At 40.4% G+C, this 27,971-nt stretch overlaps 1 protein-coding gene across 7 annotated transcripts in view; it reads left to right on the forward strand.

Annotated features, from left to right (window-relative positions):
• The first annotated feature begins 9,224 nt into the window (after positions 1 to 9,224).
• The window catches only part of RBM33 (RNA binding motif protein 33), a 105,703-nt gene continuing 86,956 nt past the window's right edge, over positions 9,225 to 27,971 (forward strand). For 3 of the 7 annotated variants that reach the window (XM_055710209.1, XM_055710213.1, XM_055710212.1), the window contains exons 1-4: positions 9,225 to 9,480; positions 20,327 to 20,405; positions 25,126 to 25,174; positions 27,166 to 27,242. In XM_055710209.1, coding sequence (XP_055566184.1) covers positions 9,453 to 9,480; positions 20,327 to 20,405; positions 25,126 to 25,174; positions 27,166 to 27,242 — 233 coding nt within the window. In that variant the 5' untranslated portion in view covers positions 9,225 to 9,452. The remainder of the gene's footprint in view (positions 9,481 to 20,326; positions 20,406 to 25,125; positions 25,175 to 27,165; positions 27,243 to 27,971) is intronic. The other 4 variants (XM_055710208.1, XM_055710210.1, XM_055710214.1 and 1 more) reach the window with 2 other exon arrangements.

A 27,971-nucleotide genomic window follows, 5' to 3' on the forward strand; every position in this document is an offset into this window, starting at 1 on the left:
AGTACAGTTTCAACCATAATAGGATTTATTCATAGTGTACTTACTCCGCTGAAGTGAGCATAAATATGTAAATGTCTAAGGCTTAGACTGGGAATTGCCTACTGCTGCTTTCAAGTCATGCAGCACTCTCTGCACTCTAAATGCAGGCTGACAGCAGAAACGCCAGAACTGTACTTCCAAGGAAAGTATTACAGAAGGATCAAGCTTGCATATCATTACCTTAGCCCTGACTTCTAATACAGAATGACAGTGGACACACAGTTGTAGCTTTCACACTACTTTAATGGAACAACTACAGAGAGCAAGCAAGAGAGCACACATTGCTGAGTGGGGCAGCTCCCATCGGAGTGGGATTTGAAGGAAGAAAAATCCCTTTTTGTAACATACCATTCAGATGTATGAAGCAAAATAATTTCATGTTGAAATACACGTAAGCAAAGGGGGTTGATTTTGTTCCCTAATTGTCAGGGAAGAAGAGGACAGCGGAGTGCCTACTAGCCATAGGTAAAATCTTTCTCTGAGTGAAATAAGCATGAAGCACGTGGTGGGAAAGCTATTCTGCTGAAGCCAGTGGAAACAGCTCTGCTGGCTTCTCTGGAGCGTGAGCCATCAGAGCCCTGTTTCAAAGGCTTACAGGTGTGAGAGGCTACACCAAGGTGAAGGAGCTCTATGTGAGGGACCGTGCTTATAGCTTTCTCTGAGGCAGGAAGCTCAATCAGTTTTCAAAGTTGCCAATAAATAAGTAAAAAGAGACAGCAGAAAAATTGCTCGCAAGGCAATTACCGAAGGGTAGTTGGAGCAAGAGAGAATAATCCCACCTTCGCAGCTGGGATTTCAGATCTAAGCAAATATCTGAGTAATCATCTTTAGCTGTGTACACATTTTAATTCACACCTTCCCACTCACTTATTGCTTCCGTGCCAGACACTTTTTAAAAAAAGTGAATCAATTGCCCATAAAAGGTGTCAGGTTGTCAACAATGGAAATGAAACCCCCTGGTTACTGAACAAACAGGCTCGGAGCAGAAGTACAAACTTCCACTTACTGCAGCGGCAATTTGCCTCTCATGTAACCTGGAGGGTATCTCTCATTATAATTGCTACCCAGTCCTGGCTTGAATTGCTCCAAGCACTTATAATACAATCTGATCCCTTCAGACCCTGCTTTACTGCCCCTGTTCAAGCATGAAGAATTCAAGCTGGAACAGGTGCAGGGCAGGATGATTAATACAATCTGGGGAACAGGGAGTCTTTCACAAGCAGAGCTGCCAATGCTATCAATTTATGTGGGGGACAACTGCTTTGGGCAGTAACCTACTGGATTTCCAGTATCTGGCAGCTTAGGTTCTTGGACTGCTGGAAATTCAGGAGAATTTCACAGAGCACACACAAAGCAACTTGAGGTGGAACAAACAGCGGGTCTGAAAACGTCCCTGGTCCCCAAAGCGGTACAGAGTCAATTTGTGGTCATTACTTCTGGACCTGCAGGGGCAGAACGGTCCAAGGGGGGCTCAGTTTACACAGCATAGTAAAGGCTGACTGCTGTCTGGGCTTACACAGGGATGGGGAAGAAAAACACCAGGAAGGAAGAAATGTCACTAATGCTAAAAGATGGTATCAGCATGTAAGAACAAACAGGTATGGACTGGCCAGGAATACAGTCACACTGTAAACTGGAAGATGTCAGGTAATTATATGGATGTTGCACAATAGCCTTCCTCTAAGGGAGGGGGAGGCAACAGCCTGGCTACTTCTAAAAAAAAAGCTTGAACCCTTATGAAAGGATTCTATTAAAAAAGTGTCTGTAACATTAGGGATTAAATCTGCTGAGTCTAAAGATCCTGTTCTGTTTTCAACCACACAGTAGCCCTTACGTGCTTTTCTCACGAAAAACACAGGATCTCTCCTTTCTCTGGAATTTCCTCTGTGTTCTCCACTGAGCATTAGCAGTAAAATTATTTTGTGTTTTGCAGGGTGTTCATATTATTTTAAGTGGCATTTCTTTGCATTAGGCTTAATTTCTTTACACGTTTTCTGCTTGTATGTCTTTTCATCACACAGGTAAAGGAGTAGAGATTTTGGCATCATTTAAATTAGTTGACAACACAGTCATTAAAAGAACTGTCTTTAAATTATCTTTATCCCTCATTTTCTTCTATTGTGTAAACCCATTTTTTCCTAAACTTTAAACACAATCACAATTGTAGCCCTCTGAAATCAGAAAAGAATGTATCTCTTCTATGGCCATGGCATCATGGACAATCATGGAAAATCTCCTGTAGATCAGAGGCTAAACTTCCACTTGAGCTGAGAGCTGGTGCACTGTGAATAAAAACTATATAAATCCTATTAATTTCACCCAGTGAAGGCTGCTGGTAACATCCTTCCTTGTTACAACCTCTCTTATAAAAGTCGATCTGAATCTTTAATGCTAAGCCACGAAGAAAAGACAACCTAGAACTTAAAAAATAAGGTATTTTCAATTAATGATTTAAAAACAGGGGAAGGCACCTTATGTACCTTTTTCTTATCTTGCAGATAAAGACCTCTTGGGTAAGCTTGGTAAATCCTTATCTGCTAGATAAAGGACCACTATGATGGGCCTTATCGCTTAATTAAATCCTAGTACTATGTACAATGAAGTCAATAATTTGTTATACAAGATAGCACTTCAAACCATGGCTGCATCGGCTAATGTATCTCTATCGGTTCCCTGTACCACAGCACGCTGTAATGGGTCATGTTCCATAACCTGCTCCTGGGCTGCGAGGAACTCACTAGAGAAAAGGTGCCCAGCTTAATGTGGCCGGGCTGTGGTAAATAAAAATATCAACTGGATAAACTAAGGTCCCCAGATGATTTGATATGTAGGGCCTAATTCTCTTGGTCTTCCTTGTAAGGAACTGAGTCAAACATGAAAGATTTGTGGATTGTGGCCCAAGTAAAATACTGATACTGTCGATTACTGTAATTGAAAAATATTATAACCAAAATTAATGTTAGAAGGTGTAGCAAAACCTTTGGAACAAATGCAGCTACTGAAAAAATACCTGACAAGGTCTAAAACCTGACCATCCCTTTACTCATTAAGGTTCACATCACTCATTGCATTTACATCCACACATATCAGGGTGGAAAAAGAAACCGGTCAATAATAGCTACAGCAACTATCACCAGATACCATATTGGCAAGGTATTCCTGAATACTAAACCCAGTTCAAATGATTCTCTTTTCCACACAAACACATTTGCATAAAGAAGCCTAATACTTGCAATGCTTCATTTCACTAATTGGCTTATTGTTAATGTGCTAGAGTGATCTGTTCCCAAGTTTGGCAACAACACTTTTTTACGTATGGATAATCCATAAAATCAGGTGCATTGTATCTCTGAGTCTCTGAAGGATTCCATTAGAGCCTAAACCGATTACCCATTAGGCCCAGCAAGTATAGAAACGGTTTGATCCTGCAACATGCGCTGAAGCTGTAAAAGCCAGGAGTCTCTTCCTGGTAAATGTGAAAAATTTTAAACTTGAGATCTGTTACTGGCTCTAATCTTGCTCAGCACCACCAAAATAGAGACTCTATGGCTAGAATTTATTTCCTTTTGCTTTTATTAAGACAGATCTCCCACAGCTGAGCTGTCATTCAGCTCATCTAATGCAACTAAACTGAGGATGTTCACACAATGAGCTTAGATTAGGCATCTAGCTTTTAGCTAACTAGAGCTAGACAACATTTATCCTTCCCTTAGAAAGAATCCCTGAGGAGTGTCTGAGATCGCAGCTGTAGCAATGCTATGACACAAATTCTGTCCATGAAGGATGTGGCATCAAAGTTCTTGGGTGTTCAGTAAGACAAAGGTCCAGATGCAGACCTCATTCATACTGAAGATGCTAATTGCTTTGAAGTGTGTTGTTTTACTTTATGCCAATGATATGCTTAGAACTACACTCTCAGTGTTAAGCAGAGACAACTCCTGGCCACTGGGATAAACACGAGTAACCATAAAACAACTCTAAATTATGCCAACCAAAATCATTGCTGTTAGGGCTAGTCCATAAACTTAGCATCTCCACATATTTACAGGGTTTGTTGTGATCATATTCATGCTTTCATAAAGCTGGGGGAACAAAAACTACTTCCAGGAACCAGTGGTATTGAGGCTAGGCTAAATACACTTCATGTTGCTAGAGCTGTGTGGAGGAGTTCTTGGATTTCACAGCTGGGTACTTCTAGCAAATTGTGCTCCTTTCTGTGCATAGTCCTGAAGGATTTCCCCATAAATGCATAGACCTAGTTCTTGCATGTCTGGCAAACTCTTCCTATATGCTTGCCAAGTTTTAAAGGGCAAGGAATCAACAGCTGATAATTTATGCCAGGAACCTACAATGATCCAAATTCACCCCTCATGTAATTCTGGTAAAGCCAGCAGAGTTCCAGGGGAGAAGTTGTTGGCTTAGCAAAGTAAATTTTCACTGACATTTGAGGAATACACAGTATCAATTAAAGCAGAGCTAATTATTGCTACTATTATTTGCATTGCAGTAGTTCCAAGAGGCTTTTAACAGGATTATAGCCTTCTGGTACAAGGAGTTTTTAGGAACGCAGCCTCTGATCTGGAAGTTCATGTATGATAGCTGACATTTGGTATCTGTACAGAATGTCTCTGTGTTCAGTGGGGCTCCACAGAGCACGGGGCTTTGCTCACTGGTATGGGCCACAAGAATCTGGGCCACAGAAGTTGCTTGAGGTGCTCTGAGGTTTGCCTAGAGCCATCATTTGTCCTTCTGCTCTTTATGGAGTGGAAGGGGCCGACATGGCCTGTGTCCAGAAAAAGCAAGCGCTTCCCAAAACTTGGCATTTGGGCAAGGCCAATGATGCTGTACGTTGGCTCCTCGTCAGGAAACCTTGGGAAACACTTCCAACCTTTACTTATTCTGATGTTTATCATGGGCTACCACTCCCTTCGCCTAAGAATGAGACATCTTAGACATTTTCCACTATATTCTGAGTCATTCTTGAAAGGAAGGACTGCCTGACATTTGTCAGCTTCACCCCAAGTCCCCTGCTGCCCCTGACACCAGATGGCCTTCCTGGTGAAATAAAGCAAAGCTTAGTTAGTAAGACTTAGAGAATCCAGACAAATAATTGTAAATTAAATGATGTAATAGGTTTATCACTTGGATTCCTCTGGTGTGTCTTGATTTCTTTTCTCAAGATCCCTAAAATATATTGCAAACACTGGGGTCCAGGGTAATACCCATGCTTCTGCACACTGCTTTCAGTTCAGAACCCAAAGCTATAGCCCAAATGCCCCTGCAGCCAGTTGGAGCTGGTAATGATTTATTTATTTTACACTACACTGCAATGATATACACGTTTTATTGAGATTTTGATCTTTGTGGGTGACCAGCTTTCTAGGGACTTCACACGTGACACATGAATAACCCAGGTGACAGACTGTTTAGACCATTTCTCAGCACACAAGCTCTCCTGTTCTCCACCCTAATGGCTGTTTCAGGGGTCCTTAGATCACACTGCTCTGAAGAAATGACAGCCGAAATAAGATGCATCAAGTGGATTGCAGACAATAAGGCAGATAAGCTGCAACAAGTGGATAAATAAGTAACAATGGGGGAGGAAACGGAAAGAAAAATTACAGCAATGACAAAGTCTGTCACACATGGACACTGCATGCTGCTCTGAAACCATGGTCAGTCCAGAGGCTGTAACACATTCAGAATGTTTTCTATTAAAAATTCATCACACCAGTGTTTTTCACATATTTTAGTTGTTTTAATCCTCATACCGTTCTCTTTCCTGAAGTAAGATATTTATTAATTGTTAAAGTCTTTCCCATTTCCTATTCTGCCTTTGCCCTTCTGGGCAACATGCTCAAATGGAAAGAATCTTTCACCTGTGTACATCTTTTAAGAGATACTGTTGCCTCCTAAGATTGTTGCCACTGCCATTTGGTCATAAATCAGGTCCAGCAGCATCTACAAGAGAGTGAATTTGCTTTTGCACCCCTTATTTGTGCACTTTAAATCCAGATTTTCCTGTCAGGTGTGATAGAGCATTTGCTGCATCACAGGATGTTGCTGCAATAACCCAAGACCTGTTCAGTGTCTGATTTTGAGAAACTTGTCTGAAGACAGGCTTAACTTCAAAGGGAAGATGGTGCCTCGGAGTTAGATGTCACTTTGAGATGTTCATCACAAGAAGGTTATGAGCCAAACCCATGACTAGACCACCCACCTGCCATGCTATGAAAACTTCAGTCTGGTTTCCCCAGACTGCAATGAAAGCTCAGAAAGAGGTAACCGCGGTTAATAAATAAACCAGAAGCACATTTTCTCTAGGGAATTAGGAGCTACTTGCTGTTGATAACACATTTCTTAATACCCTTGTATTAATTTAATGTGTTTAATGGAATTAAATTTGCAAGTCTGCTTTACTGGATTTCTGACTGGTGATTTTTAACTATTTCAGTGTGCGTGCAAAAATAAATAAGAATTTAAATAAAAAACATAAAAAATGAATGTGCCTACTCCAAAAATAAGCTATACAGTATTTTGGAGAAAAAAAAAATTAATATCCAAAACCAGCGTAAACAAAACTGATAATGACTACTGCAGTGGAAACAGCTGAATGTAGGGAAGTTAGGACACAAAAATCTTTACCAAAAGATTTAAAATAATCAGAAAAAAAAAGTTTAAATTATCCTCCTCAGCTTGGAGAGGGAAACCTGAGGCAGCAGATGCAAGGCAACCTGCCCCAGTAGTGCAGTAAGTGAGTGCAGATCCAGGATTACAGGTTTCTTGAGCTCTGCCTCACTTATTTACTTAATCCTCTTGCAAAACAATCTGTTGCATTCCCAACTGCAGCTGTATTTGCTTTGGAAGACACTCAGGAAAATACATTATTTATGCAGAATTTCCCAAACTATTTAATAAACTGATGATGATTAGTTCACACAAAATCATTTAAATTCATGGATTCCAGAGGCAGCAAGTATGTTAACCCTCATTTACAGAAAAGACAGGAGCATACTTGCATTTTATAGCACAAGTTAGGTAGTATTGAGAAGAAGTTGGGAGTTTTTTATACAGAATCCAGAGCAACTATAGTTCCTGGAATTTGAAAACTCGTGGAAAATCCTGAGTGAAGGTGAGTAGAGTCACCATACCTGTCCCTGTCATCATAGTTTAGGTCCCTATTCCACACCTGCTGAGGTTCAGACATCTGGGAACAGCCGGATTTTTGTACCAGATCTCTGCAAAATGGCTGAAGGGTCTGTGTATTAACAGAGTAATAGTGAAATATCCTGTTACTCCTCTTTAATATTGAATTAGTGTGTTAAGCAAATGGTAACTTGATTTGTGTTTTGACTGTCAGTCAGGGAAATCAAATCAGCTACTAGAATGAGCAAAAATACAGAGCATAAAATACCCATAAAATACACTCTTCTACATATCTGAATGCCACAAAGATGGCCATTGTGAATGCTTTTTATGTTCAACATTTAATTTCCCAGCCTCAAACAGAAGGGATGCAGAGAATTACTAAGAGGAGAGCTGTGAATTTTAAGGGGCTGCTGCTGAGGCTTGCTGAGTTTCATCCCACGTACTTCTCCATCCAGCCTTTAAAGGGTTCAAAAACCTTCCTCCCTTGCCAGGAGATTCTTTTTGTGTTGCAAACCAGCTACCCAAAAGAAAGATCAATACCAAGGAGCAATCAATGGCTGAAATCCTGGCCCCACTGAAATCATCCACATCAGGCAATCAGAACTGGACTGATGGGCTATGTATTAAACTATCAGCAAGCATTGCCTACTGATGATCTATTTCCTAAATTAAAGTCTGGGTTTGGTTGTGAGTTTGTAGGAATTTGTAAAGAATAAATCTCTAGCTCTGTACAGTTGTGAAGAAAACCTAAAAAATGAGACCAAATGCAATGCAGAGATAAGTCTGCAGGGAGCCTGGAACAAAGTGACATGAGAACTTCCCTATTCTCATAGCGAGGGTTTTAATCAGATAATGCCGATAATTTAAATACTAACATTGTTAATTATTTCCATGAGGACTTGTCCACTTGGGAAGTTTTGCCGTTTACTTGAACTAGTCTCGTTATAGTACGCTCCATTAAACCGTTTTAGATCAGATTTGGCTTCTTCACAAGTAGCGCAACCTGAAAGTTTGTTTTACATCAAGTCACAGTTTTATATCGCGTTTAACCCAGCCTGTGCAGAATGCCACAAGTCCTGATTCCCTCCCATTAAAACTCAGAAAAGGTGGAAACTCGAAAGGAAAACTCTTCTTGGTGAATTACTTTTCTGTGGTATCAGAGATCCAAACCGATCTACTCTGCAGCCACACGATCACTAGGTCCGCTGAGGAGAGGGTGAGCACATTGCTACAGTCAGGAGGTGCTCAGAGAAAGGACTAGTAGAAAAGGTCTTTTAGCATGCAGTGAAACTAGATTCAAGATGTTATGACACTGAGCCTGTGAAGGATGTACACAGATGTAGTTTGAGTGGAAAAGTGTGAACTACACGGCCTGAACTGCTTTAGTTTATGCAAGCGCTAACTGCCCTGCACACTTAAAAAATGGAGCTCCACATATCTATCTGACATAGCCCAAACTGTCCTGCCAGAGACATCTACAGAACCTCAGCAGGGAGGTGTGGGAGTGCTGAAAGGCAGGGCCTCTTTCTCCCCATCCCACTCCTCACTGCTTGTGCCGCCGCTGAGGTAAAGGTACCGCGGCTGCTGAGGTAACGGTGCCTCGGCGCGCAGCCAGGCCGCGGGCAGCAGCCTCCCTCAGGGCCGGCGGGCCTGCTCCCCTCTGAGGGGGAGGCTCGGCCCAGGCACCACCGCCCGCCCACAGGGCCCCGGGCAGGGAACGGGAGCCCTCCTGCACGCTGCCACGACCCCTTCCCGCAGGCGCTGCGCAACGCGGGACCCCAAGGGCAGACGGACCCGCCGCCCCCCCCACCCCACGCGCACGCGCGCCCCCCGCCCCTCCGCGGCGGCACGTGCTGCGCGGTGGCACATGCGCACTCCTGCCCCGCCCGCCCGGCCGGCGCCGCCGGGAGGAAGCCGCTCCGCGCGTGCGCGGGGGGCCTGACGCCATCCGGCGTGCGGGGCGCCTGGGCCCTGGGTAACCAACCAGCGGCGCCCGCTGCCCGCCCTCCCCGCGAGGGTGGGACCGGTCCTCCGCCATCCCATGATGCAGCGCGGGGGCGGCGGCGACGGCGGCGGTGGTGGCGGCGGCCGCCATGTTGTGGTAGTTTGTTGTTCTCCTGTGGCGGGTGCGTGCGGAGGGGCGGCAGGAGGGGGAGCCGCCGGGCGCTGAATCCGAGCCCTTCCCCGTCCCCCCGCTCCCCGCCGCTCCTGGGAGCGGCACGGCGTCGCTGGCGGGAGCCGCCGCCTGGGCAAGGCGAAGAGCCATGGCTGCCGCCCTGGGAGGAGGCGCAGGTGGGTGCCGCGGCCCCGGAGGGCTTCGCCGAGGTTTCGGGGCTTCAGGGCCTGGCCTGGGGGAGCGCGGCTGGCTGCAGCCGCGGCGTGAGGCCTGGCTGAGGGCCGCTGTGGGCTGCGGGGCCTTCCTGGGGCGGTGGCGCCGCCGCCCCCCGCCGCCTCTCGGTCTCCCGCCTGGGTGGGGGTGGCGAGGTTTGCGTGCTCGGGAGTGCGGGCCGGCGCGGATCGGGGGGGGCCCGCGCCCCCGGCGGGGAGCAGGAGCTCCCCTGGCACCGCAAGGCCCCGATGGCTCCCGTCTTGCTCATAGGAGTCGGCGTCGTGCGGTGACGGGAGCTGTTGTGTTCCCTTGGTAGGGCCGGGAAGGGGCAACAGCTTCCTCACTCACCACAGATGCGGGACCTCCGCGTGGGATAGCTGTATTTATTTAGAGACATTAATTACCGTAATTTTTACAGCTACAGTGTGTGACCTGTTTGAAAACTTACCTCTCATCTGGGGAGTAGTTATAATTTATTTTATAGGCTGCCCAGAAGCAGAAGGTCTCTCTTGGAAAGTGTGAAATAAAGCAAGTGCTTGATCCCAGGATTCTCAAGGCACGCTACTGCTGCTCTTTTTGACTAAGGACAGTTCTTCTCACAGCATTTTAAATGACAACTCAAAACCCTGCATGGTTCTGATAAGTGTATTAAGCACATTTTAATATGAGAACATTTGGTTAAGTGATTGTAAGAAAGACTTGCAGGGGTCACACTGCTGTATTACAGAAAGATACACTTAAGAGAACATGACTGTTTCTGTTGCTGTGGGCCTTGCTTTCTCTAGGAATAGTTTTGATAAAGCATGGTTAGAGTTGTCAATAGATCTGCTTTGTCCTTGTCTGTACAAAAGTTTGTGATTATTTTAGTGTGATTTTTCTGTAGGTAGGTGTCATGGAGGTGTGGCTTTGTCCTAGTGATCACTCACCTAAGTGGTCACACTGTTTGCTATTGTTAGCTTAATGAGTAACAAAGTGCATAAACACAAATTTCCTACTAAAGGTAAATGTTACAGAAAATTTGCCAGGTTTAAGAGATGAGTTTGGAAAGAGATCTAGGAAGAGCACCACCGATTGGTAAAACAGTAAATATTTTAATATTTTGGGCATTGTTTTAATATATTGCAATGTTTAAGTTATTTTACAAAAATCTTGGTGCTAGTTTCTGTGGTTCAAGTCAGTTAGAAGTGATGTGGAAGTAAACTTAGCATGCATGTTTTGTCTTTGGAAGTTTTTTGTAGTGTTATGAAGACAGAAAGTATCACTTTTGAAGCATTTTGCTTCTTGTGTTTTAAACTATACTGAGAGTTGAATGAGCACGCTTTCACGTACAAAGGTGTGTGTAGCAGACAACCTTGAATCAAGTGGTGAAACTGCAGCTTCAAGACTATTTTTGTTGTTGTGGAGTACTGCTTCTGACTAACCACGAATTAGGATCCCTATGTACCAAGTCATTGCCAGCCGTTTGTTCGGTGATAACACTGTGCTCATCAATAAATGGTGGCCAATTAAATATGATCCTTGCCCTGTATAAACAGTGTTTCTTTAGTCTAGGCAATCACTGTGCAGCACTTGCCTGAGTGAAAAAAAACCCCAGAAGTGTCACACACTTTTGTCCATATGACTAGTCAAGGAAAATGCCTGGCTGAAGCTGCTAAATACACTTCTAAAAGCTAGTAAAAAAGCGTGGTACTTATAGGAAATGGTGTATGCAACTCTTTTTGGAAAGGGACTGCTATCTAAACTTTAGTTAGTCCCATTAGTACTAACAAATGGGAAAGAAGCCCAAGACTAAGATGCTATTTGGCTTAAATGTTTTTGGTCAGTTAAAGTTTTAACTGGAGGAACTAATACTTTGGATTTAGTTTTTGGATTTTTCTGGGGGAGGGAAATTCTTTAACATACAGAGGAAACAGCGCCCTAGTGTTTTCTTAATACAAAAAAGGCTCTAATGACTGGTAAAGTAGTACAAAATAGGTCTTGGAAAATACATGGAATGTTAATTTGATGACGTTGCAGGGTAACAGTTGACAAAGTGAGATAGTTTTCACTTTGAAGATGCAGATTAAAGTTTAAATCTTCTCTAAGGAAATGTTGCAGGGCTGAAAAATGAAATGTGAAATGACTATGTCAGCTGAATGTTTAAATATATTTAATGGAAGGAAGTTGACTTGTCTGTTGGACAGCATGTGTAGACTCATTGCCCATTTATAATTTTTAGGCTCTTGGGGAAATACTGCCTTGATTCATAAAAATAAAGTATTCACATGTACTTTTGTGACCATATATTTGTGTTGGTGCAGCTAAGCTTTCTAAGGAATAAGGTAAAGGCTCTTGATGATAAGTTTCACAAACTGGAAAGTTTGCAAGTGGTGGTCTGTGAGATCTCTGGGAGTGATTCACAGCTTCATATTCACAAATGCGTTTGCTATGCAGCCTGATTCAACTTGCTTCCAATTCTATCGGAATCAATGGCTGTATTGAAACATGGAAGTTCAAGGTGGGTGTGCTAGTGATAGTGAGGGCCTTCAAGGGTTTATAGTTGCTCATTAGTCCATTGATATGGTTAAGACAATAGTGCCCAAACTTTGCTTCAGGCTTTCCTATAAACACATAACCGGAGCAAACATATTGCATGCTAAGTGACGTGATCTTATTTAATGGGTGGTTACAAAGAGGATGGAGGTTCTGTCTTCACAAGGAAACACACGGTGAAGGCAAGGGGCAATGACCACAAGTTGCACAAGGAGAGGCTTCACTTGATTAAAGAAAGACTTTTTTTTTTTTTTTTTTTTTTTTTTATTACAGTGAGAGCCTCCTCAGGGACATGATGGTGTCTCCATCACTGGAGGTTTTCAAGATGCAGTTGGACAGGGTGCTGATAATATATCTTATCTATGCTCCCTTTCCTACAGAGGGTTGGACCAGATGGTCTTTCAAGGTCCCTTTGAACCTGGGCTGTTCTATGATTTGGTGATCATCTGTTTATGCTGTAACATAATGACTGTGTTGTATAGGTGCTGAAATTTTTTCTTGCTATTCACTGTGCTCAATTTACAGCTAGATTTTAGTCTCATTTAGGGAGAGATGGTTAGAGAGTGAACAACCCATAGCTAAAACAAAGCAAGGAGCACTTCTTGATTGTCTGCAATACTGAAGTAAAGGAAAACTACTGTAAAGTTTCTTCCTTTTGGATTAATTAACTTCTGATGAACTTCAGAGGTCTAGAAGACTTTGAGTGTAGACATCCTTGGTGTGTGAATTGTGATAGGGGGTGGGGCAGAAGAGGGCCCCATCTATACATGTCTACTCCATATTTCTACTGTCAGTCCTGTACCAAGAGTAGCTGAATAGGTGTTTCTCTGCCTCTGAGTCCGTTACGTCATTCTCCAGTTTGAACTTAAGGGGTCATCGGTTTAACTTTGTTTTGACTAATCTGAGGGCTGCTGTTGTGCTCTTAGCAGTGTAGTAGCTTTAAAGACCTCTTGTGAGGCTGTTGATACAAATTGGGAAAAAGCTTATTACTGCTAGCACAGCAAGCACCCTTCCCTGTGTTGTGGGTCACTATCCAATTCAAAAATGTAGTAAAAATTCTCCAGTGTGGTAATTTCAATTGAATTTTGTGTGCTTCAGGCTATTCATCAGCAGCCTACAGGGACTGGAAATAGATTCTGCATTGGTGCCTAGGTGAGAGTGGGTGGAGTACTGGCTGTATTTGGTCTCTGGGGGTATTGCGTGCCACTTTATTAAGGGAACTGATGCAACTGGTCACTATAACTTAGAGTTGTATTGGATATGCACACACTAAAACTACTGTAAATGTCAAAGGCCTGTAGAGTTTACAGTTCATGAACTACAAATATATGATCATGGGCTATTGTGCCAGCTAAGGACTAGTGCCAAAAACATCACTACTTGAATGAGCGTGTGGCAGGCAGATTTGCTTTAAAAGCATAGCAATTTTTAATCTCTTTATGCATCTTTGACAGTCTTTCACTGAAAGTTGTGTTCTTCCAAATGTTTTCTCATTTCAGGTCATCTAAATTAAATGTAGCCTTAGTATCAAGGCTTGGTTTTTTACAAAACGATGCTTTATTGCATCAAATGCTAAACGTCAGATTTTAGGTCACACAGAACTTGTGATCTAATTTATGATTATGTGTTGACTTGAGTAGAAAAACTCTTAAGTACTGCGATTGGTCCTGTGTTTGATTCTGCTGTAATGCAGCTTCAGTTTTAACTATAACTTCTGGTGGTTCTGAAAGATGCTGGAGAGTTTCTGGAGAGTTGCAGTTTCTCATCAGTGTCCAAAGCCATTTGGGAACTGAGTTCATGTGGATTTCATTTAAACTCTTGGCCTTCATTTACTGTTCAGTGTTTGTGAGGCAAGGAGTGTGGATGGCACAAATGTTTTTCCAAAGCAAATATATTTTCAAATCCAAGCAGACTTTGGGAATACTGTTTTGTGGCTTGCTGGTTTGGGGTTTAGATGTAGTGTATTTAAAAAAAAAAAAAAAAAAAAAAAAAAAGAAAAGAAAAAGTACTGGTTCTTTCAAGCAGTGGTTAGAGAACTTCAGTGCCAGGAGGCAGCATGTCGTAATTAGTTCTGTTCTTATTGCTAGTGACTTGCTTTGCATCATGACAAACTATTAATAAAGTTAGTATTGAGAAGATAAAAGAATTCATATGTAGAAATTAGTTTTTCTACATTATTTCTTTGAGGAAGCTAAACTCTATACTGTAGGAGTGATTTGGAAAGAGAACATGAAATACACTAGTTGAGCATGTTATGCAATTGCTACAAATACTTAGTCACCTCATACTTGAGGTTTCTATGACTAATTGTTTACTAATACAAAGACTACATGATGTCTGTTCCTGAACAGATAAACTAAACTGTTGGTGTTTGAGTGTGGTTTATTTGTGCATGTGTGTTCTTGTGTGCAATGTGGTGGTAGGAGTGAATGTGATTTTTACAATGGGATAGAGAGCTTGATTACCTGTAATAAATGGGACTGGATTCATAGTGTGCTTTGTAATGTGTTAGGTTTACGTTACGGTCTCAGGTTCAGGAGTTCCTGTTGGCCTTATGTTTTTACTACTAGATGCTGTTGTGATTTGTTACCAGCAGTTTTCATTGAGCTGGTGTTAATAGTACAGTTACTTTGCCAGCTTGTGTTTTAGACATGGCTGTTGCTCACAAAACCTGTTGTTCTTCTGTATCACATAGCAAGAGGTACTGAAATGCAGTTCACTATTGGGCAGAAGCATAGGTCTGTTTGTAAAGGGTATACTCTGTTCCTGAAGATCGAGGCTTTATAATACTTACATATTGTGAACCCTTTTGCAGTGAAATATGAAGAGAAGTATTCTGTAGAAATAAATTATTACATAAAGATAAGATGGTAAGCTGTTTCTAATCTGGAGACTTGTGCTTGAAATGCTGTCAAGTTGTCATGTTGAGTGTTTTAAATATGATACAGGGGAATGGGATAGATCAAGATGGATTTGTTATATTCAGCTTAAAATCTAAGCATACAGAAAGTAGTGGTTTTTCATGTGGTAAATTACTTTTTTCCCTCTAGTTTTCTTTTTTTTTTTTTTTTTTTTAACTGGAATAGCTCCCTTACCTTTTCTGCCCCAAAGCAGTGTAGCTTAGTTACTTTATCAAAGGACCTGTTTGGTAAACCATGTGTAATAGCTGTTTGTTTTGTTTTTTTTTTCTTATCCATTGAACTGTTGGATCTTTGTGACATCCCTATCTTCTTTTGGATAAGAAGTCTTTGATGCTTTTTTCAATGCGTAAAACTAATAGTATATTTTATCTTCATGATAGTGTAATATTGAAGCGAACCAAATTAGTGAAGAAAATACAAAATTTTGAACTGCTAAGGTTTTTGAGACAACATGGGATTAGTGTTCCAGAAAGCATGCAGGTGTAGTCATCAAGTGTTTTTCCTAGTTGAGAAGTCTTGGCCATCTCATTGCAGTAAAATACTCTATCTTAGCAACAGTTGCTATGTAGGACGACCTTTTTAGGCTATGTTGGTACCATTTTAAGATGCTAAGAGCTCTGCAGTGTTCTTGCTGATTCATCTCCTACACTTGTGAGACTTGACTATGTAGCTTAGGACTTCCGTTTTGCATAGAAAAATGATTAGTGAAGGTTTTATTGAAAGGGTGTCCACAGACTTAGAAACTACTGTCCACATAACCAAAGAGGAAATGAGGCTTATGTCCTGATTTTTGCAGGGATAGAGTTAATTTTCTTCTTAGTAGCTGGTACAGTGCTGTTTTGGATTAATATGAGAATAATGTTGCTAATACACTGAGGTTTTAGTTGTGGCTAAGTAGTGCTTATTCTAAATCAAGGACTTTGCAAATTTCCCGTGCTTTGCCAGTGAGCTGGTGCACAAGAAGCCAGGAGGGAGCAGAGCTGGGACAGCTGGCCCAAACTAGCCAAAGGGATATTCCACACCACAGGGTGTCATGCTTAGTGTATAAACTGGGGGGGAGTTGACTGGGGGCTGCTGATCACTGCTCAGGGACAGGCTGGGCATCAGTGGGTACTGAGCAGCTGTATTGTGCGTAGTTTGTTCTGGGTTTTTTTTCCCTCCCTTGGGCTTTATTCCTTTTTATCTCTCCTTTTCATTAGAATTGTTGTGGTTGATATTATTATTCTATTTTATTTTATTTCAATTATTAAATTGTTCTTATCTAAACCCCATGACTTCTACCTTTTTCTGATTCTTCTCCCCATCCTGCTGTGGGGGCACGGCAGTGAGTGAGGTACTGCCTGGTACTTAGTTGTTGGGCTGGAGTTAAACCACAATGGCGTGTATTTTGTGGATTTCTAGTGTGTGTGATCTGTTCTTATTAAGCAGGAAAAGAGTGCAGTTCTGGGCATAACATAAAACAAAAAAATCAACTGCATAGAAAAACTTAGAGCACTGCTGGTGTTACACCAGGGTAAGCATAAAGCAAATAGGAACCTTTTAGTGTGGGGAACCAAATGTGTTTGGCTGTCTTTGTGCTTATTCTGGTTCGCAGCTGGCCACAGTCAGCATTAGACAGTCTCCACAACATCCTGCAACTTCTCCGTCATTTTGGTAATGGTGATTTTCTTAGAGCTGCCTCTTACGAAGAGCCAAGTGATGGATTATTTGTCTTCCTCTGTAACTGGCCTGCCCTGCTTCCTTATTCAGATAATTTTTTTTGGTATTTAATAGTTTTGGATTTTTTTTTCCTCTTCCTTCTAGTGCTGCCTAGAAGTTAGAGAGGGGCTTAGTGTGTTCAGTTATCACCTGTCAGGATCTTCCAGTTGATACCCAGCTAATGGGCATGCATCTTGGTGAGCTTTGCAGTGAGAGCCTTGAATTGAAATGAGGAGCCATAGCCATGCCATTGCATGTCTTAGCAAGAGTTGCTATGTACTGCTGGCTTTCTAGGCTGCACTGATACCACTGGAAAAAATACAAAACCTCTTCCAACTCCGACAGTAGTAATTTTTCTGCTAAAAAAGCTTCTGTTCATGGGTTCCCCCCCTTCTTTATCTCCTCACCTCCCACACAGTAGTACTGAGAATCATAAAAAAAATAAAAAATTTTTGGCTGTTGCTCTCAGTGGTTTTGTGCTCTGCTGGTGCTGAGTGTTCTTTTTATACAAGTTAATGTTTTACAGGCACTTAACTGTGCTTGACACAAACACTGACTTGGAGCTTCTCAAGGAGAAACATCCAAAAATGTTAAGCTGATTGCTGTTTACTGGTATTTTGCAATGTTATTGCCTAAAAAGAAGAAAAATGAAAATATGTGTGGTTTCAGAAATGGAAGGAAAATGATGCCTCACTGAGGTTTGCTGGGTTTTGCTGGCATTGCACTGCAGGTATAAGGCCTGTGTCCATTGCAGTCAGTGCCTGCTATCTTGCAAATGATCACAAATGATGAAGCTGGCGGTGAATGCTATTTGTAGATTAGTGACTGTGGTGACTTCCTTTTCCAAAGGAAAGCTACAAACTGCTTTGGGCTCTGACAATACTTAATGTCAAAATGGCATAATTTGTGATGCTTATTGTCAGTGTCAGCTGTCACAGAACAATAAGCCTAAAAAAGAGAAGCTGGCTTCCTCTGTCCCGAAGATCTTTATATCATATGTGTGTGATGTGATGGGGAGAGAAGAGATGGCAACAGGAAGGTGGTAGGGGCATAGGTAGAGCAGTTGTTGTAGGCTGCAGTCACCACACACAGACTGACCAGTCATTTTTGAGGCTTTTGTGTTCATTCTGCTGGAGGGGACATGTGAAAAGGGCCTTTGCATGAACGTAATTCAGCTTTGGATTATGGTAGGAGTTGCTTATGAATAAGGAATAGGATGTAAGAAATTTGGAGGTGTTGGAAGACCTGGAGGGGGGAGGTTTGTGGTGTAGGCTGAGTGGGTCTACACAGAAACTTGGCAGGAACTTGGACCCTCTTTTGGTATTGTTTCTTCACTAGCAGTAATACTGGGTTGAAGTACTGTCGCTGTGAAGCTTCAATATCTGGCCTGGAAAAGTACTATGAGTTGTACTGAAGTGTGTTTCTTTTTGCTGTAGAGAGATCTCACCAGAGAAAAAGGGTTTGGCATTTAAGTTTGTGTTGTCTAGATTTAAACCTGACTGAGACGAAGGCTCTTCGATATAAGAATTGTGTGCTGAAGAGCTAAAATCTTGTCTTCAAGTGGGATTGGTTTATAATACAGCTCTCTGTAGATCTGAAAGTGGTGTCTGGCATGAAGAAGTGTCATCTCTTGCAAGGGAGCAGATGTAGCTAAAAAGAAGGTACTGTTGTCCTGATAGTACTCATTTTCTTGAGCCATGTTAAGTCAGTATGTGGACATGTAATTTGATTGCTGCAAAATCAGTTGCATTACCTTAAAAAAAAGAAAAAAAAAATCTTTGTAGGTGGTTACATCAAGTCAGTGGATTACTGCAATCCAGCTGTAAAAACAATGACAGCCCAGGAGATCTGTGCCCTTAGAATGGCAATGCGCTAATATAATCACTGCAGCATGGTTTTGAAGGACCATAAAGAGAGCAGGGTGGCATGTTTTTTTTCCCCAGACACCACAAAATTGGATAATTTAGTGTTCAGGAGGAAGATAGTAAATGCTTGTATGTGTCTGGCTTTCCCTGTGTGTGAAATAGGAATTGGAATAAAGTAAGGTTGCAGTATGTAGATATTTGAGCACAGAAATATAAACCTGTTTCAATTGTATTAGCCCATGTAAATTAGTTTAAATATAGAAGATTAGTTAAAATAGAAAAGTATCTGTAGGCAGTGAAGTAGGGAACGTGATCAAGGGGAATTGTACATACTGTTTCAAAACAAGAGAGTTGCTGCAATTGTGTTGCATTGTAATTCATACTGAGCAGTCTTATTTCTATAGGTATTTATGGCTGAAATTTATGGTTAGAAAGCTTTTAATTTATGACATTGCAAGAACTGAATTTTCTTTTTAAAGGTTTTTACCTCCTTTTAAACTTCTGTCAGTCATAACACTTGTATTTTGATAATATGAAGTAAGAAGTAAGTAGTTTTGTAATTGCATGTGGGGAGTATTCACTAAAGGATACTGGGTTGAGTTTAAAGAGCTGAGGACAGATTTGGTTTTGAAGGTTCATTAAAAAAACCCAAACACATGCAAAAACCCAGTTGATCCTTGGGGTTGGTACTTTGTCAAAGAGTTGAGTACAAATAGTCATATGAGAATGACTGGATAGGATATATGGCATCTTAGTGATCACCAATTCGGACTGTCAGACTGCAAGGACTGGATTGCTCAACTTGTATTTTGCAGACTACTAAATTGCAGCTGGTTATCCCCCTGTGTTAAGCATAACTTTTATTTGCCCATTTTTTTGACTTCTTAAAAAGTCATTAAAATGTGTGAAAAACCCTGAATCCAGGTGTGCATTCTTTGTTGGGCTGTAGCCACAGGATGGGAGAGTGAGGGTTGAGTGTTTCTGAAGGTATGTGCTTCCAGTTTACAGATGATGAGACATCTGGATATCTGAACAGAGCAGATGAGCTTTGCATTTCTTTTGCAGAAAAATGGAAGATTTAGTATTTTTAAGTAGCAAAATTGTCATTTGCAAGCCAAGCTATGCGAGAGTAATTTGCAATTGGACGGACTAAAGTGAAGGTACTTCTTGAAATATATGGAGTACCAGTTTTATCTTGAAGACATGTGCATGCTTAGGTGCACTGCTTCAGTGACTTCTAGTGTTTTTAATGCCCCAGTTGAGATTAATGATGGTGTAGTACACCTGACTTCCCTCTTCTGTTTTGGGTTCCTGGTACTGTCCTGCCTTGTGCTGACCTAAGGTTTGCTCCTGTTTTCAAAGTGCCTTTGCAGCTTAGTGCTGGTAGATGAGCTTGTGGCCCTCAAGGCAGGGATCTGGCAGACCTTGTTCCCTTTATCTCCCTTGTGCCTCAATTTCTGGGGAGCCCCTCCCTCTGGGATGACTTTTATTGCAAAAATTTTCCAGTGATTTGTCTTGTGCTCTGTTTTTCTGGGTTTATATCCACCTCCATAGTGAGAAGAAGGAAAGCTATAAAGTACATTTTTTTTATTATTATTTTTGAAGCATGTTGGTATTCTGTTTTCCTTATGTTGGTGTAGAAAGTAGAAAAAGTATTTTTCCACCTTCTGAAAAATACTTTCAGCCCCCTCTGCCCCCCCCCCCCCCCCCCCCCCCCCAGTCCCACCTATGTGATTGCTTCAGAAACCTTTCATTTCAGCAAGAATTATTTCATGTTGTCACCTTCTTTACAGATGATGACTTTGATCAGTTTGATAAGCCTGGTGCAGAAAGGTCTTGGAGAAGAAGAGCTGGAGACGATGATTGGGACAGGTAAGTAGAATATTTTCATGTTTGGTTTCTATATGCTGAATTACATTGCTCTGTTTTCCCATTCTGGCATTTCATATTCTACCATTAAGAGTTGAGCACATTTAGATACTAATGAAGATGTTGGCTTTATGCATGTGTCAGGCAATGCTAAATTGTGCCAAACATACACTGGCCTAGAGGAATATAGAAAGCACTATGAAGAGATACCATTTAAAATTGAAGAAACACAAATCATTTGTGGTTTGTAATTAATTTTGCACTTAATATCCAGGTTTTCCTTTAAAATATTTAGTAGATCTCAGTGGTTTAAATAGTTAGATTTTTGCTAGTACTTGAATTTGCCTGACAATTTTTTTTTAACCAGATGTTTAAATTCTTATCTTCAAAGTCCTGTTTCAGTTTTACATTGGGGAAGAATAATGGAGTTTAGGTATAGGCTTCTATTGAAAAATACAACTCACTAAGATTTAGAAGTATGTGTTAACTTAGTTATGTTAGGGGAGAATAAGAGCATGTTCTTTTATGTGAAGGCACTTTAGTAGGGAAGTACTAGAATCGAGCTGCTGGCTAGACTTGTCTGTTCTTTCCAGGAGAAAACTTTTGGTGCTTTTGTGGAGTTTTTTTTTAATTACTCCTTTTTAGTAATAGATTTGTGCCAGTGGTTTTCACTGTAAAACGGTGAAAAAAACATTCCAAACAAATTTTACTTTTCTAATAATAATTCAAGTGATTGTAGTAAACAAATCTTAACTTTTAAGTGGTTTTCAACTGAGCTGGGCTCTTGGGTTGAATCAGCTACTCTAATAATTCCGGAGGGATTAGTTTCTTCTTCCGTGCTTTTCTGCTAGGTTAAGTGGGTAATTTTCATTGCTCTAGGAGGTAAGAATGAATAAGGAATTTGGACAACAACTTTGGATATACTGTGTGTTCTGCTGTATGCTGGTGAGGGGTGGCTGCTCTGTCATGCCAGTGCAGCTGTTTGAGGGTTGGATGGTGAACTGCATTACGAAACTGATCTGGGTTAATAGTGTAATTAAAATAACTTCTTCAGGCTGGCTCACTGTACTGTGCTGCCTCCCAGCCCCAGCTCTTTGTATTCAGAAATACTGAAGCCAATACCAAAGGCAAAATGCTTTGTATTAGAGTATTTTCTGAACTTTTTGCCTTTGCTAACTCCATGGTATGAATAGGTAGGCTTTTAGATGCTGGGTAGTCACATTTGTTTTTAGCTGTCCTACTTTTACCACTTATCTGTAAGAGTCAAACAGCCATTGTGTAGGAAGTTGTAAGCTTATTGCCAATGGTAAAAAAACCTCCCTGCGGCAAAGGTATTTTTATAGAACTTGAGAAAGGTTATAGAGTATTTTCACTAAGCAGAGACTTTGAAGCGCACAAGGATTCAGTTCTAGAAAAAAAGGTTTTGTTTGTTTATTATTAGATGCATATAATTTAAGATAGATGATCAAAAATCCTGTTGTTTATTCTTCAGTGAAATTGTAAGGGAAGTGTTTTCAGGTACAGTGCTGGAGTTTCCAGAGTTTCATCTTGCTGATAATTTCAGAAATTTTTTTTTACAACTGTATCTAACAATTTTATTTGCATGTGTTGGATTTTTTTTTATTATTATTATTAATTCCTTTTAGATTGCCAAGCTGCCTTTGGAAGTTAAATTCTATGATTGTCTGGGCATTTATAAATTGACAAATTCCATGGGTATGTTGTGGCCTAATGTAATTGCTTCAATGTTTTAAGTACTGGTCTGGTTCAGTATAGGATGCAGTTTCTTGAAGATGGAAAAAAGGCTGAATGAATGCAGTAGACTTTTTTTAATCCTTCATGCTTTGCAACCTAATCACTTTTTTTGTGAGGGTGAAAAGGGTATGCTGTCAGTTGTACAACTTGATCAACCATCAAATCTTACTGTGTTCCTGCTTAACTGAGTCCCATCCCCCAGTCATCTGAGTAATTTTGAATTTCCATATCTCTTTCCTTTCTCAAATATTGGAGGGTGATAACTGAGAGTTGGAAGGCCCATGTTATTTAGGAGTACAGATGTAACATTGTTCTTGGAGAATTTTTCCCATTACATTTTTTATAAATTCTTTTCCTGAAACACTTGTGTCCTTACTACTGCTCATGTTTAATGAGGCATGCTTATGAAATTGGAGGCCAAAAAGGGCCAGTCTGATGTCTTTATCACAGGCTGTTAATTTATACATTTATCTCTGTAAGTAAGCCAAAGCTTGGTTTTGGGAAAAATACGCAGTTGTGGTGCTGTCCTGTGAGATGGCAGGGCTGATTTATTAGTGACTTCTGTTGAAATTCACTTATCCTGACGTTTCTCTGAGATTATTCATTTCTCATCACTGGCAGAAAACTTCTGTTGTCTCTTTTTTATTATTTTCTCTTCCTTATTTGGTGAGCTGAATTTATTCAGTGAGGGGAATGTTGACCTTTGGGAGCTGACGAAGGGAACAAAATGGGTCCATCTCTTGCGAGAGCAGCAAACTTTTAGATTATTTTAACCCTAATTTCCTAGAATTGTGGTTTTGGGAAGATCTTGGTGTCTTGATGATAGTGAGGGGGAATTGCATTTTGAGCTATCATAGATGTCTGCTTTTATTCAGTTTAATGTATGTGGCTTTGTGTGGCATCAGATTGCAGCCATTCGGGTTTTTGGCTGTTTTTCTCCTCTAGTCTAAAATGTTTGAGTATCTTGGGGTTTGTTTTTCAGATGGCTTTTTTTTCCCCCGCTTTTTATTAATAGTGAGATCTGGTATTTCTGGTCTGTTCTTTCTCATAGATAACTTCTGGTTTGGCTATTTTAAAGAAACTTGACATAGGTGTGCTTTACTATGCAAGCTCATGACTGTTACTTTGTTTATTCAAAAAGTTACCAATGATGATTTTTCTTCTTTTAATTTATCAATGCAAATATTGAATGACATTGAATATTTTAGTAGGTTTTGAGGGGCGTTATGTGAAGACTTCTGTTTCTGTTACGAGCTTAATTTATGTGCTAGTGCTAATTTTTTTGACTGTCAGGTAATAAGCCAAAGCTTAAAAAAATCTAGAATGCGTATGCAATTACTTCTATTGATCAAATTTTTAATCTTTTTTTAAAAAATCACATCAAGGATGTTTTTTAGTAATTGTTTAAAGCCTTAACTATGTTTAGATAATTAATTTGATCTTTCACTTTCTTTTCCATCCCTTTTTGGTTTGAATTTCTTACTACCTGAACTTGCTTTTCATCTTTCAGTGCTGTTATAACACGTGATCTTGCTGTCTTTTGGAATATCTCTAGTGCAATTTTATTAAAAGCTGTCAGTTGGTGGACCATAGTGCTGGGAAATATTTTCAAACCTTTTGGTACATTTGTCAGATTTCTGGCAGGTGAAAGATGAGTGACTTTTTCCTACTTCAGTTTTGGCTCTAGATTCTGCTGCAACCATTTGTTACATAGTTTTCTGTCTGAAATAAAGGGCTTAAATTCTAGTCAGTTTGCTCTTTGGAACGTGTGATATGTCTTATGTCCCAATTTTTGTTTAATACTGCAGTGTGCACAAAACAATTGCTATTTGTTAATGCTCAGTCATTCCTGGAACTGTGTGAGATCAGTAATTATGGACAAATGCTTTCTGCTGATGATAATGTCCTGTTTAGGCCTGGTTTGGAATATCATCTGTTCTCTTTAGTCCACAAGGTTTTTATTTCCCCCTCTCTGCATTATCTGTACAATAACCAGCTCTGAAAGAGATGTATCCACCTGCAAAAACAACTCTCAGCACTGATTTACGTCTTAGGATAGCTTCCCCATTTTCAAATACTTCCTGTGTAGTTCTAAGGAACTTTTACACACATTCTTGTTCTGTTCATTCTCACTTCGGGATATTTAATTTTCATGTAATATCTAAGGCATGGTGTGAGTTTGTGTTTTTTTAAGGTGTGCAGGTAGAAAGTCTCTCATATTCTTGAATTACAGCTCATACTTCAAGTCACTGGCATCTCATTTTACTATTAAGACATGCAAAGAACTAGTTCTTTGTGTTGCACCCTATTTATGGGACAGATGCTCTGTGGAGGTTTGTAAGCCAGGTATTTATGCTTCCTGAATTCTTAACCACACTTAGCAAATGGTGAAACATACATTTGAGTTTGTCATCTTACAAGCATCTGTTTGACTTCCCCCTCGACGTGAAGAGGAGGAAATAAATATTTATGAAAGATCTAGGCCTAAGTGGCTCCCAAGTCAGCTGGCCTCAGTGCCTCCTCTCCTGGGCCACATGGTGGCCTGCAGACTGTCTTGCCCACAGAACAGTACAGTCTTGCTTCTTTACTCTGGAGGTGGGAAATAACGGATTCGACAGTATGCCTAAAGGGCCTTGAAGTGAAGGATCTGGAACGGGGACCTAGCCAGCTGTGTTTAAAATACCTACGCTTTGTCTAGGTTTGTGCAGTGTTATAGTTGGAGGGATATGGAAAGGGGAGCATATGGAAATGAAATGACTGCACAACAGTGATCTTAATATGTATGGTCTGTTGCTTCATTTAAAACATACCTCTTTTTTCAACTTAGTGAATGCTTTGCTAAAAGGAAGGCTTTGTGCAGACTCAGTAACAATTCTTCTTAAGTTAGGTTTTTTAAGGTGTATACCCCATATGGTGCTTGTTTCTGTTTTCTAAGGTTCAGCTTCTTAAATTTGTTAATGTTTTCCAGTGAACTTGATGATGACCTGCTTGGAGAGGATTTGCTAACTGGCAAAAAGGTAAGAGATGTGCATTAAAGTGAATTGTTACAGATATTAAAATGTGAATGTTGTTCAGCCTGCCCCCTTCAGTTGTTTGGTAATGCCTTTTATGTATTTTACAGTCGCCTCCCCAAAGCCTGACAGCCACAGGTACTTGAGATCTGCCCTGCTGCCAGTGCTCTGCACCCAGAGCTGCTTCCTTTTGTGAAGTACCTCCAAGTGTGGCTTTTCAAGAAAGAACTTTTTTTTTTTTCCCTAAGGTCGTATTTCTTCTCATAACACACAGTTCCAAAAGGAGATAGTTCTCAAAATCAGTGTCTTTGTAGCTCATACTGACCTAACAATTAAAAAAGCAAAACAAAAAACCACCCCAGTTATGCTTACTGAGTGCTGATTAGCATTGTGGAGAATTTACTTCAACTGCCAGTTTCCTAGCTATTTAAAAGTTACTCATCAAAATACCAGCAGTATTTACCAGAAAGTAAATAAAAAAGCTATCAGTGGCATATATTAAAGATCCACTCACTGCAGACAATTCACTGCTACTTTGACAAGTAGATAGAGGATTTCCCGTTCTACAGTGAGGGAGGGTTTTGGGAGCAGTTGTCAGTGGAGAACATAAACAAGTCCCCCCGTGTCTGCTGTAGACTCCTTACTCTGACACCTGTTTTGAATTGATATCTATGGAAAGAACTAAATGGGTATTTGGATTTGCGAGGTATCTGCAGGAGAAGACGTGGCTTTTGTTTGGGAAATCAGAACTGGCTAGTAATCTCTTTCTCCTTTTTATCTGCTAAATGAATTCATTTAGAAAACAATTTTTAAAGTTTTAGTTGGAGATTAGTAGGTTTGTTAAGAAACCCAGAAGTAGTAAAAGTTGACTTTTAAGTCATCTAGCTTTTTATAATCACACTCTTAAACGCTCAAAGTTAGGTTCTTGAAATTAGTGTGTAAGTAATCAGTTTTAAAAAAAGGAAGTTCCTTTGTCTCATGTACTGGTCTGCAAAATAAAATTCAAGAAGGATAGGGATTGCCTATGTGTGTTAGGCATTTATCAAATCCATAAGCAGTTTACATTGCATACATCTTTGTAGTTGAAACATGAGTTGATCATTTTTTTTAAGTAGCTTCATGTGAATACTAACCAATACTAGATTTCTGCAATGTATTATGTCTTCTTGTGCTCTTTGTATTCATGTTTTCAGTTTGCCGTGTAACAGGGCTCTGAGCAGTATCTGTGGGTATGGACTCATATGATGGAGTAATAATGGATTTCTCAGGAAGTTTTCCCTGAGCTATTTAAGCCAAACTTACTTCTATTTAATCTCATCCCAGTACTTTTAGATAAATCTACCCATTTATAACCTCTGTTACTTTAGGGGATGGAAATAATGCTGCTTGGCAAAACTGCAGTTATCTCTTCCTAGTGAGTAATTATTTAAAAAAAATCAAAGGATAAATTAAATAACCCAAAGTATAATAGACACATTAGGAGGAGTTCAGAAGAGGCATGGTATTTTCTTCTTCCTCCCCCCCCCCCCCGCCCCCTCCATCACTTACAAACTAATTATGGTTTTTCAGTTTTCTTCATACCATCATATCCTTTCCTCCAGTCTCCTAGGTATCTATGCTTTTTAGAAACTACAGTAACTTAGTTGATTTTCTTCACTTGCCTAATGCATCAAGGTCACAAGACAGTGTACTAAAGCTAACCTTTTTTTCTTCCTGGTATTTAAGTGAGTTATCACCTTTGGCTATATTTGGGAATGCATCGGTGAAAAGTGTTGACAGCTATGCAAATTTGAGTTTTGTAAATTTCTATAAGTTTGTAATTTATTTTCAGATTTGTTTTCTTGTGTAGTGTTAGTAATTTCGTTCAAGATGTGGTCTTAGTCTGGGATGTGTTCTTCATAAAAAGTGTGTAGTGTTCAGAAGGTTCGATAGTTTCAGTACCTAGTTAGTTAAAAGTTTATCTTTTATGTTCATAACTGACTTTTTCTGAAACCTAGAATCAGTCAGACTTGTCAGATGAAGAGCTGAATGATGATCTTCTGCAAAGTGACAATGAAGAGGAACAAGAATTTCGGTATGTCTTTTCTAAATCTTTTGGGTTTTGGAGAACTCTAAGCTATTAATGACTACTACTACTGGTAACTAACAACTACTAAACTTAAGTTTTTGGTATATACTTAAAATAGTTTTGCTTTTTACCTAGCCAGGTATTTAATGGTGTATATATACGTGTTCAGTAGCATTGCTAGCATTTCAGTAAGACAATTTTTTTGTTTAATGGAATCTAATAAATTTAACTCAAGGAAGAAACAACGCCATGTCCTGTGTATTTAGAATGAATTATGAATACTTACAGAGCTCTTGTTCTGTGCCGCCCTGGTGTTGTAGGTTTCCTTCTCCTATAAACTCCTTTTCTGCTATCTTTCTTTCAAAAATACATCTTAACCTCCTAAGACTCCGAGGAGGGGAGGTTCATAGTTTGTAAGGCCTGATTTGTGGCTTAAATATTTGTGTACAATTACAAAGCAGAAAATTTTGTACAGAGTTTATAGGCTTGAGCAGATACTTCCATGGGAGTTTACTGAGGATCCTGCCCTGTGAATACTCTGTGGTGATACAGCTCCACAACTGAATTCTGGGCACTACAAGTCAAAATGAGTGTCTTAGCGTTTTTATTTCTCAGGCTGGACTGAAGGGGGAAAGAAGATGCTTGTAGTGCAGAAGTGATGCAGTACCACTGCTGCTTTTTAACGGCATGTGTGTTCTGCCAGCTTTTCCTTAACTTGTTGCATGCTATGCAGGC

The sequence above is a fragment of the Falco cherrug genome, chromosome 4 (assembly GCF_023634085.1).
Source record: "Falco cherrug isolate bFalChe1 chromosome 4, bFalChe1.pri, whole genome shotgun sequence".
Lineage (NCBI taxonomy): Eukaryota > Metazoa > Chordata > Aves > Falconiformes > Falconidae > Falco > Falco cherrug.